The 11,364-nt window shown below is 25.1% G+C and overlaps 1 protein-coding gene across 1 annotated transcript; it reads left to right on the forward strand.

The window, feature by feature from the left end:
- The first annotated feature begins 236 nt into the window (after nt 1-236).
- LOC145833402 (uncharacterized) lies at nt 237-8,357 on the forward strand. The gene is made up of 14 exons (XM_082940581.1): nt 237-409; nt 1,491-1,593; nt 1,684-1,848; nt 2,027-2,200; nt 2,709-2,848; nt 2,999-3,101; nt 3,471-3,617; nt 3,913-4,067; nt 4,244-4,387; nt 4,714-4,894; nt 6,112-6,346; nt 6,947-7,188; nt 7,571-7,681; nt 8,272-8,357. The coding sequence occupies exons 1-14, from the start codon at nt 237-239 to the stop codon at nt 8,320-8,322; spliced, it is 2,124 nt and encodes a 707-aa protein (XP_082796707.1). The 3' UTR covers nt 8,323-8,357.
- Nucleotides 8,358-11,364: the final 3,007 nt, after the last annotated feature.

An 11,364-nucleotide genomic window follows, 5' to 3' on the forward strand; every position in this document is an offset into this window, starting at 1 on the left:
ACTTATAAAAAAGTTGTAACAAAAACATTAAGTTATGATATAAATAAGATGACGTAACTATAAAATTAAAATATGATTATTTTTGAATTACACTATTTTAATCAAAAAGCTAAATTAAAAAAATATTATATTTTATAACTAGATATATGTAGTTGGTATTTTGTGTTGTACGTTAAAAGAATTTTAATAACCAATAATTTTGTTTAACTTTAAGCGAAAACTTTTTAAAGCGAAGTATGAGTTTATCTTCTCGAAAAAAGCTAGATGCTGTACCTGGATTAATTGATGTAGAAAATACTGCCAAGATAGAAAAAATTGATAACTCCATAAACAAAAGAACTAAGATAAACAACTTTCCTATAAGTTCGAGATATGAACCGATCCCAGCTATAACCTCAAAAAACTACGGGTAATTTTATTTACAAAAAAAAAGTAACTACCAATTAACTTTAGTTTTTTTGATACTTAATTTGTATTCGAATTGAATCGTAATTTAGAAAAATACAAAATTTGAAAAAAAAAACGATATTTACTTGAATTAATAAAAATTTTTTTATTTGCATTGTAGTCAAGTAAAGTTATAGTTTTTAGATAACAACATTTTAAGAAATGCTTGCTTTAATGAAACTGACGCATGTTTTTCTGTGTTAAACAGAACAGTTCCACTGAGTTCTGATAAACACATAAGTACTTCAAAAGAGGTATTTAAATTAATCAAAAAAAGAATTCATTTAAAAACTTTATTTTAGAAGCTTATAAATTTTACATCACAACTATTGTGTAACCTATGTAAGCTTATTTAACTAACATTTATAAATTAATGTTGTTTATGATTAATGTACATTCTAATTTTAGTTTAATATATATTGTAACTAGTTTTAGTTATTATTTTGTTTACTTATACTTAAGACTTATATTAAGATAATATACATATTCATCTTCGACTTTATATTTTATCCGTTGTAGTACTTATGTTCCTTTAAGTTTATTCTTCTGTAAAAAAAGCTGTAATTTAGCTTCCAGTCCTACAAGAAAGGTAAAACGAGTCTTATAAGCTGAAGGTATTAACTTATTGTTAACACTACAGCAGCAGTAGTTTGATAAACTTTTATATTATAAAAATACAACCACAACTATTTACAACTTCAAAACATACTATAAAGTCTTACTAATTTAAAACAACACTACCACAAGTATTATTTAAGTCAACGTTCAAAAAACACAACAAATAATTTTTAACAGTTAAACTTTATATCCTTGATATAACTTAGTATTTCAAAACGGTTCTTAATATAAACGCACTAGTGTAATAAACAGACAGTTAGCTTTGACTGTAAAATCATACAATGCAAGTGTAATATATCTATAAACGTAAATTACATCTGAAAGTTGTCTTAAATACGAAAATAAACTTTTAATTAGCTAAAACCAATAATGTAGGACATTTGCTGTAATTAAATGTATTATAGTTAAAGGTAATCATACTTTAGAAAACAAACACTTTACCCGTCTGCTGTGCAATATCTCAACAAAAATAACTACTTAAGTCAAGTTCAAGCTCGAGAAGAAAACAACCAGTTATTAAATGAAGAGGTAAGAATTCAAATATAACAAATAACACTTTTTTATTTAATAACCATTATTGATATAGTTTGTAAAACGCAACTGAAAACAATTGTTTAGGAAGACAGAAGATTGGAGGGATTACAAAGCTTGATGTTGATGGTCGATGAAAGTAACCAGCTTATAAGTGATCTTTTCATCCGCGTTCAGAGGGCTGAAGAAAAACTTAAAATTGAGAACCGAAACACAAAAGGCATGCATGCAAGTATGGAAATTATACAACAGGTAAAAACGTTACAAGAATATCACATCCTCCTCACAAAATAAAATAAGTTAAACAGTTTAAATATAGTCGTTTATTATTAAGTAAAAACGTAAAAACTACCCTTTAAAGTTTAAAAAAAGTTCTTTCGTAAATTTTCCACACATGTAAACTTAATCTGAACGTTTATTCTCTAAACAGTCACTAAAAAATGCTCACCGAGATGGCGACGATTTGCAAGATATAGTAGTTTCTAAAGTGGGAAAGTTAAATAGCAAATTGCAAAATGTAGAGGATAAACTGATTGAAAAAGAACGCTATTTTGAAAAACAACTGGATGATATTTGCAAACTAAACGATAAATTTAATATACAGGCTAGTTAGTTTATTTTCATTTACAAAACAAAATGTTTGTCACTTCTTTCGTACACAAAATATTAAGCCGAAATATCTTTTAGTTGCTTAGTGTAAAGTGTTATAAATCGATTTATATAAAAATGTATTAAAAAAATATTTGTATGTAACGAAATAATCACAATCTGACGCCAAACTCTAAAGGTTAAACAATCAAGACCCGTGAAAACAACAAGACTAGTACTTTATTATACTACACTTTAATAATCTGACGCTTTCTGCAAAGTTTTAGTTTACATCATAATCACTTATTTACAATTTTAATTAATAAGATTTTATAAGGTTTCGTTTCAACTTTTTTTTTTATCGCCAGCTAATTTAATTTGTAAACTAGTTGCTTTTACACACGTTTATATATTTTTATGTTAATTTACTTGAAGTTAACTTACTAAATTTGTTTAAAAGACAATACAAAACAGAGGAATAGTTTATAAAACTTTAGTTTTATAACTTTGAATTTTCTTTCTAGAATTCAGATTTAAATCAAATAAAAAAGGAGCTCTTAATAACCAAAAAGAAAAACGAAAATGATATATTACAATTAGTAGATTTAACTAGACTTAAAAGTGAAGCAAGCTTCAGATCTCAACAAGATCTAGATAACTTGAGGTGAGAGATATATTCGTTTTAAGTTAATTAGTAAAAATTGAGTTAGATATTTACTTTTTGATACAACTTGTATCATTATTTTATGATAAAAAAGTCTAGAATTAATAAATTTATATGTTTAGAAAAAGTAACAGTAAAATTTAAAACTAGACATTTTGTTGAGTCAAAGCACATTGAAGGTCAACAAGCAGTTTCAACCCTTTCACAAAACTTTTCAAACTTAAGTAATACAATAGGAAACAACTCACAACAAGTAATGTTATGAATTAATTCTCTTTAACTAAAACTAAAAATTTTACATTTAGTAAGATGAAAAAGTTAAACTAACTGTATTGTGCGTAGTATATTTTGTACATTTTTAGTATCTTCATAGTCAAATAGCTGCTGTTGTTATAAGAGATAAAAAGCTACACTTATTTACTAATTTGATATAAATAATATTTGATATTCTTAATAAACATTTTTTTTATAACGAAAGTAGTTATATACTATCAAATGTTCGAAAGTCAATACTTAATTTTCTATGCGTAAAAAAAGGAAGCTATGTTAAGTTAAATATTAACTGGTTTAAATAAAACTAGAAGCAAAAGTTACAATAAGCAGGAAAGCAAAAATGTTCTAGGTGAACATTAAGCTAAATGCATTAGAATGTTTACATAGAAGCCTAGCACAATACGTTTCGAGTCAATTAGAAAGTGTCAATCAGAAAAACAAAGATACTCAAAAAACTTTAAACGAAGAAAAAAAAGAAAACGAAAGTATTTTAGAAGTATGAAACTGACTTTTCGTAACTTATTTTTTACCACATTTAGTATATTAAGTTTAGTTGGTATTATAAAACTGAATTTATTTTGCTTGAAAACAGTATTTTTTTACTTATTGTTATAAATATTAAAAATTAGGAACAACATTTGTCAATTATTTTCAAAACCTAAAAAATGAATAAATATTTTATTGGATTAGTTATTAGTCAGTGTTAAGATCACTACATAAACCCAGTGGTTAAACAACAACTTTTTCTTTATCTTAATGTATATATATATTTATACTAATATGTACTTAAGAGTATGTCAGAAGAGTTTAAAATGAAGCTTACAAAACAAGAATCGTTGTTAAGTGAAGCCAATAGCAAACTTAATCATGTCGAAAACGATCTGAAAACGCATGAGATTAAGTCAAACCAAGTTATTAGAGCAATGAATATACAAATTGAAAAAAGGTATTTTAAAATAAAAAATCTATCTGATTAATTGCAGTAAAAATTATCTTAGTTATAGAATCAGAATATTTATTTAGTTATTTCTTATTTGATTTTTTTCTTAAATTATAAAAGAGTTAAATATAAACCATTTTTCACATATTTTCCTAATTTAATTAGATTATCTATATTTACAGACTAGACTTAATTAAAAACACGATTCGAGACGTTCTGCAAAGTGTACAAGAAAAAATCAAAAATGAAGCATTTAAGCAGTCCTCAATGGTTAAAAGCATTGAAGAAAGAGTTGATACTATAGGTAGCAGGCTTACAAATGAAAGGTTAATAAAAAAAAATTAAGAGGTTTTTTAGTTATAGTTTTTCTATTTAAAGTTTACTGTTTAGTTTTATAAGTTTTTGAAACTAGCTTGTGCAAGAAAACTACTTATTTTTGCTTATAAATTTTTCCTTTTTGTTAAGTAAAGTTGGAAATAATGTAACAAATGCTACTCTAAAAAAATCATAGAGCTTTTAAAACTCTGAAACTAGTATTTTGAATTACAGTTAAAGTTTAAGGATATTTAGTATTTTATTTATGTAAAAACTTTATTTAAATATATGTAAAAAAATATTTTTATAGCATTTTTAATTTGTATAAATTTCAAAGAAAAGCTGTAGAAAAAGTTTTATTAGCCGAAATTAAAAAAAGAGAAGAGTTGTCTGAAGAAACAACTGAAAACTTTTCAAGTTTGAATGAAGATTTAAAAAAAGATATTTCTAAAATTGATAACCAACTTGAAATAGTTTTTTTTCAATTAAAAAACACTAAAAAAGATGTATTAAAGGAGGTAAAGTTTTATTAGTTTTAAAGTGTTTAAAAAAAGATATCAAATGTTGCTAGTAAAGTTTAGAGCAGGGTTTCCCAAAGTGGGCGGTACCGACCCCCTAGGGGCGGTTTTAGTAAGTCTTTGGGCAATAATTAGTAAAGGGGTGAAACGGGGGGAAATTTTAAAATTTTAGTCGATTTTAAAGTTTTGAAACTTACAGTAGATATTCTTGAGTTGCAGATTAAGAGCAAAAAAAAAGGTCTTAGGTGTATTTATTAGTAATTTTGAAACTTACACTAGATATTCTTGAGTTGCAGATGAAGAGCAAAAAAAAAAACGGGTCTTAGGTGTTTTAAATGGTAGTCTTGTTGGAGGGGGCAAAAGCCTTTTCAACTTCTTCAAAGGGGCCAACTTGAAAAAAAATAAATTGGGAAACCTTGGTTTAAAGGCTTATCTATGCTTTTTTGATTCTTAATTTTGTATGCGTGTCAATGCTTTTATATACAAGTTTTAAACCAAAATAGTAAAAGTATGTTAATTTTTTAGATCCGTATACATTTTTTTGTGTTTTTAAAACTAGGTGTTAAAAAATAAATCAGAAAAATAGTTAGAAATTTTCAAGTCTAAAATAGTTAACAATTTTAAAACACAGTTCTTAATGAACATATTTGAAGTAGGTTAGTAGAACAAAGTTTTAAACCGTTTGAATTTAAAAAATTTTCAAGTTGGATTGTATTTTTGAAGTAATTTAAAAAGCAAAAGGAATTCTCAAATTTTTGTCTGAAAGAATACTACATTACAATAAGTTTAAAAATACTGTATGTGTGCTTATAAATATGCTTTTATTAATATAAACTGTACATTATACAATTATTTTATATAACTGTGTATATTTGATCAAACAAGTTTAGTTGTCTTGTTTTATTAAAGTTGCAATAAATTTATAAATGTTTTTATAATATACCTAAACCATTTAAGTTGATAGAATACGTTTGACATTAACCTTGAAAACTGTTTTCGAAAAACTGTTGTTTTCTAAAACTAATTACATCTAAAAGTTAATAAAGTTAAAGTTTTCTTTTTATTTTTATTTAACTATAATAAATTTTAGATTATAAAATAACAAAGTTCAACAAACTTTAACTATTAGTTTTTATTCAAAACTTTTGAATGTGACTTTAAAAATTATGTTGTTATTTTTGATTTTCAATTAAATTTCAAACATAAAAATTGGATAGATACAATCATCTATTGAAAAAATTGATAACAAAATAGCAACAAACCGAGAAGAAAATGAAAGAAAATCCAGTTTATTGACTTCGACAATTTTTAAATTAGAAGGTAGCATAGACTCTAAATTTTCTCAATTAGAATCAAATTTGAGAAATGAACTTTGTGAGAATTTAAAGACGTTTACTGACTGGGAGAAAGTAATGTCTACAAATGTTACTGATATAAGAAAAACAATTTCAGGTTCGTTAAAGTTTCCACTGACAAATTATGATTAATTTAAAAGTATAGAAACTGTAACGATATTGATACTATAAAATATAAAGAAGTGATAAAAGTGTGAACAATTATAGCAGTAAATAGATTAGAATAAAATTTTAGTCAAGCATACTTACTACAAATAATTTGAAAAAAATTCTGAAAACTAAAGGTATAAAGTTAGATTTACGTATAATAGTAATTTAAATTACTTTAAGATAACAGATAAAAATAAAATTAATATTTTGTATACTTAAGATAATTCCTTAAGGGAAAGAATTAATTTTGTGTTCTAAAAGTTTGAAAAATGATTAAGTTTTTATACATATCTTTAGTTATTAAAAATTTTGAAAGTTTACTAATACAATATTTATGAGAAGTAGCCACGGAAAGAAATAAAGTTTACATATATGTAGTTAGTAAATTGAAAAAAAAAACAAATATGCTCAAAAAAGTTTTGGGCTAAAAACCTGGGTACACGAAAAGACCTCTCGGTCATCGAGTTGTACACCACACAAAAAACAAGAACTAAAAAAAAATCAATAGTCAAAGTTTAAATTAGTGTTTTAAAATTTTTGCACACAGATATTCAACTTAAAATAAAAGAAAATGAAGAACACTTAAACCACTTAAAAAACGAGTTAAAAATTAAATCAGAAGTTCAATCAAACGCTCGAATGAGAACTGAGTTAGAACTAAGAAATGAAATCGAAAGGATTAGCGAAAAAATAGATATTTTAGAGCTTAGATTACGTAGAGATAGCACAAAAAGAGACTCTTATACACCAGAACCAGAAGACTATAAAAGAAGTTTCAATGATTACCAAGTACTAATCTTAAAAATGTTTTGGTAGTAAAAAATAAAGTTTAAGGATATTTGAATTTGGAAATCTAAATTCACATATCTGAATAAATAATTACTTTTAGTTATTACAGTCATTTCTTTTGCTTTATTTAAAGAGAATTTTTTTCAAACTTGACTTGTTACTAAAATAAAATTTTTCTTAATAAGTTTGCAATTAAGGCTTTCAATTAGTTTAAAATTTATTTTTTTTAAACAACATATTTGATTTTATCAAAATACGTCAAGTGAAAAAAAAATTTTATTATCAACACCAAAAAATAAAAAGTTTAATCAGTAATGGTTGCTAAATAAAAAATATTTAACCGAACAAAAGTTTCACAAAAGTTTTAACTGCAAATTTGTAGGACTCAAACTCTTCAAGAACTAATCAAAGTAAAGATACATATCAATCACAGAGATATGAAAGTGAAGAAGAAAATTCTCAACCATATGAAAGGACTAGAACTTATGACGGAGTAATTTGAATTTTTAATCTTTGTTAAAACAATTTTTGTTCAAATTTAAAAACTACAAAATTATACTTAAGAAAAAATTCCTTACGGGCTAAAATGTAAAAATAAGTATTTTTAGAAAACATCAAACCAGTCGTACTCAAGCATTGTAACAAAAAAGTCAGAAAGTCAGATACAAACTCAGTCAGAAAGTCAATCAGAACCAGAGCCGACTTATAAATTAAGTAGAAAGTTTACTAAATCTACAAATCGTGTTACAAGGCCTTTTTCAAAAGCTATAAACGCAATATTAAATAAAAAAACGAAACCTAAACACCATCATAAACACCACCATAAACACCATCATAAACATAAAAGACATAGAAGTTCCGACAGTAGTTAGAAAGTATTACTTTCAGTTTGTCAACTCGATTTGAAGAAACAGTTAACCATTTTAGTAAAGAAGAAAGAAACATTTGTCTAGCTTACGTGCTAAAAATGTTAAAATACTCCCTTTATTAAATAAAAAAACCTAACAATAAAACCTCATATTGTTACATTTACATTAAAATTTAAAGTTGCTAACTATAAAACATAATTTTAAAACTAAACAGCCAAAGAACTATGAATATGAAAAACACACTTTGGATGAAAGAAAGAAGTAAAAAATTGTTTACAGTAAGAAAAAAATATTAGAAGCATCTGTTTTAAAGTTTTATAACAAAGTTTAGTATTAAATGTTACTAAAACCTACAAATGAAAAAAATAAAATAAACTACTTTTTGAAATTCAGTATACTCTAAATATGAAGAAAAATATGTTTTTATTGTTTTAAAAGTAATAAGTTGTGACCAGTAGATACCAGTAAAGAGTTATGATAAAAAAATATTTCAAAAGAATACTCAAGTTCATTAAAAATGTTTTTGTTTTTAAACCGAACAATTTTAAACATTAAATGAAACCTTTTTTTGAAAACAGAAAATGAAAAATTAAAATAAATTATCACTTAATTAAAAAGTAATTAAAGCTGTAAACTTACTTATACTTTTGCTGTAAATCGTTGAAAAACTTAAAGACCGTCAAAAATGTATTTTAAACTTTATACAAAAAACAAAAACAAAAAAAGAAATACATTTTTTTCAGACCTACAATTTTGTTTAGTAAGACATAAATAGTTTTTAACATTATCATAATCATATAATTTTGAATATGGTTGTTAAAAGTTGAATGTTTTAACACTATTACTTAAATACTATGCATTTTAATTTTACAACCCCTTATACGCGAGTTTACAACCGTTTACATACGAGTTTTGTTTTTAAAAATCTTTTTAGTTCTGTTATATTTTTAGTTGGTTAAAGTATGCTAAGTCTTAAACAGAAAAATTAAACAAAAACTTAACATTTTTTAAACTTTTCTACAGTTACTAATTAATCAAAATATTTCAAAGTAAAAAACGAATAGAATAAAAAAATTTTGCAATCCTAAAAAAATAATATTAAAGAATTTATAAAATTATTTGTTTATTTACATTTAGGTGTAAAAACTTCAAAATTTTACAATATGATTGATTTTTTTTAAGTCATTTAAAATAAATGAGTTTAAAAAATCAGAGTAATATACTGAAAGTTGAAGAGTATTAGTAGTAGTTGTTCTAATATTTTTGTTTTAAAATTTTTATTTTATATGTATTTTGTTTATACTTTTTACCTTTATTTATTTTTTCCAAATTTGATGGCTAAATCTAATGATGACATTATAAGAATTAAAAAAAAACTTAATTTAACTATCTAGGTTCAAATTAACAAAAAAGTAAGAAATATGCTTCAAAAAGTAATACATTTTAAATACACAAAACTCTCTCTATATAGTTAACATGTTTGCTATATATTAAGCGACTGATATTTCAAGTTTATACCTATAGTAGTCGATACTTATTATTTTGTAACTAATTTTTTACTTTTGGTACAAACTTTGTACTATATTGTAAAAAATATCCCGATTACTTGTTTATTAATTTATTAATTTTGAGAACTATAATTATTTGAATAAAAATTTAAATAAAACATAGTCAAACATTACCTAGTTAAAATTATAGAATTGGTTTATGTGTTTTTTATGAAAGACTTTTTTCTTAAAACAACATAAGTAATAATCTTAAAAAAATGGTTTTAATAGTGTTGCGCAAAAGAAATGTTAGTAAATTTATGTCAGTAGTTGTTAAACAAAATGCGTCCCAAATAAAACATTTTATAAATAATTACCTTTAAAATGTTCAAAAATTTCAGTAGCATACAAATTTTCGTTTTTTACAACTTATATTTTCAAGATAAGAGCACAATTGAGACCACCCGTATAAAATGTATATTGTTAAATTTCTTGAGCACTGTTACCTAAAAAGCTCATTTTACAATTGTAATGGATATCAGTACCTATTTACAGTGGGTGGTATCTAAACTCGAAAAAAATTACATTCCAAACTTTAAAAAATAACTTGTTATTAAAATAGTTTATAAATTTTAGTTTGTTAATCGTATATGTCAAATTTAGTTTGTAAAAAATTTTAACAAAAATATATTAATGATACCTAGCTAAGTTATATTTTAGAAAATAAGTTTTTATTGTTTGACTTTATGCATTTGTGTCTTTAAAAGTTAAGATATTTTAATAGTTTCGTACATTATTTAAAACTTTAAATTAAAATCATTTTAGATACATTAATAACTACAAAACATTTTTTTTTGTTTTTGAAAGTAAAGAAAAAATTGATGACTAAAAGGTTATTTTATACACCAGGACCTTCGACAACATTTTCGAGGAATTCTTTTTCGTGCTGTATAAACAAAAACTTTTTAATAAAATGTTGGTTTTAACCAATCTAGATACTGAATACTTTATATCCGTGTAGAAACAGACTATCTAGTATAAATGTTTTGATAAACTTATTAACTGCCTTTTTTTTTAATTGGCGCATTAAATAAAGGTAAAAGTCATCGTTACAACTGAAAGCGACCAAAAACAAGGACTTGACTTTATCTTGCCAGCTCTCCGCCACACAAAACTGATAATTTTTGGCCAACATGTGGCCTCGCCGTGCAGGTGAATGTTTTATGTTTACTTTCGTCCGTCGTTTGTTCACAAAGTTAAAAATTTCGCTGCTGTCTGTACGCGCAGATTGAGAAGAGATAGCAAGCGGATTTGACAAGCGTTGCCAGGCGCGATGTGAGTTTGCAGTAGGTGGGCCTGTCTCAGGCTGCTGTACAGGTGTTCATTGTCAATAAATGCTTTAGTGGCTAAGCTTTTACTTTGCTAGAGAGAAAAAAACGCGACCCTTCTCATCAAATTTTGTTTGCTGTGACCAATTTAACGGGCGGTTTGTGTTCAAAACACTTAAGTGTACTATACTCGCTCGTTAAGTAAGTTGTGCTCTTATATTATTACTGAAGCTAGTAATCAGAAAAGTAGTAGATTTAATTGGTGAACTAAACTATTATCGATAAAAACCTGCTAGTTAGAGAGTAGGGGAGGTTTATGAACATCACGGTGCCTCCGTGACCAATATAGTTACAAGTTTTAGCACACTGCTGTACGATTTGATTAGATACGGTCTCGATAAACCGAACGGCTTTGAAAACACCGGCCAACGCGTATCTTAAATCACACCAACCTATATATTTGCAATATATTCTTAGAATTTTTTCGAGTTA

The sequence above is a fragment of the Thalia democratica genome, chromosome 4 (assembly GCF_965202585.1).
Source record: "Thalia democratica chromosome 4, ktThaDemo2.hap1.1, whole genome shotgun sequence".
Classification (NCBI taxonomy): Eukaryota; Metazoa; Chordata; class Thaliacea; order Salpida; family Salpidae; genus Thalia; species Thalia democratica.

What these genes read in the sequence shown, in the direction of transcription:
- LOC145833402 (XM_082940581.1), top strand. Translation starts at nt 237, where the DNA reads ATGAGTTTATCTTCTCGAAAAAAGCTAGATGCTGTACCTGGATTAATT. An exon ending in AAAAAGATGTATTAAAGGAG is followed by an intron (nt 4,895 to 6,111) that starts GTAAAGTTTTAT and finishes AAAATTGGATAG; the next exon opens with ATACAATCATCTATTGAAAA. An exon ending in GGACTAGAACTTATGACGGA is followed by an intron (nt 7,682 to 8,271) that starts GTAATTTGAATT and finishes AAAACTAAACAG; the next exon opens with CCAAAGAACTATGAATATGA.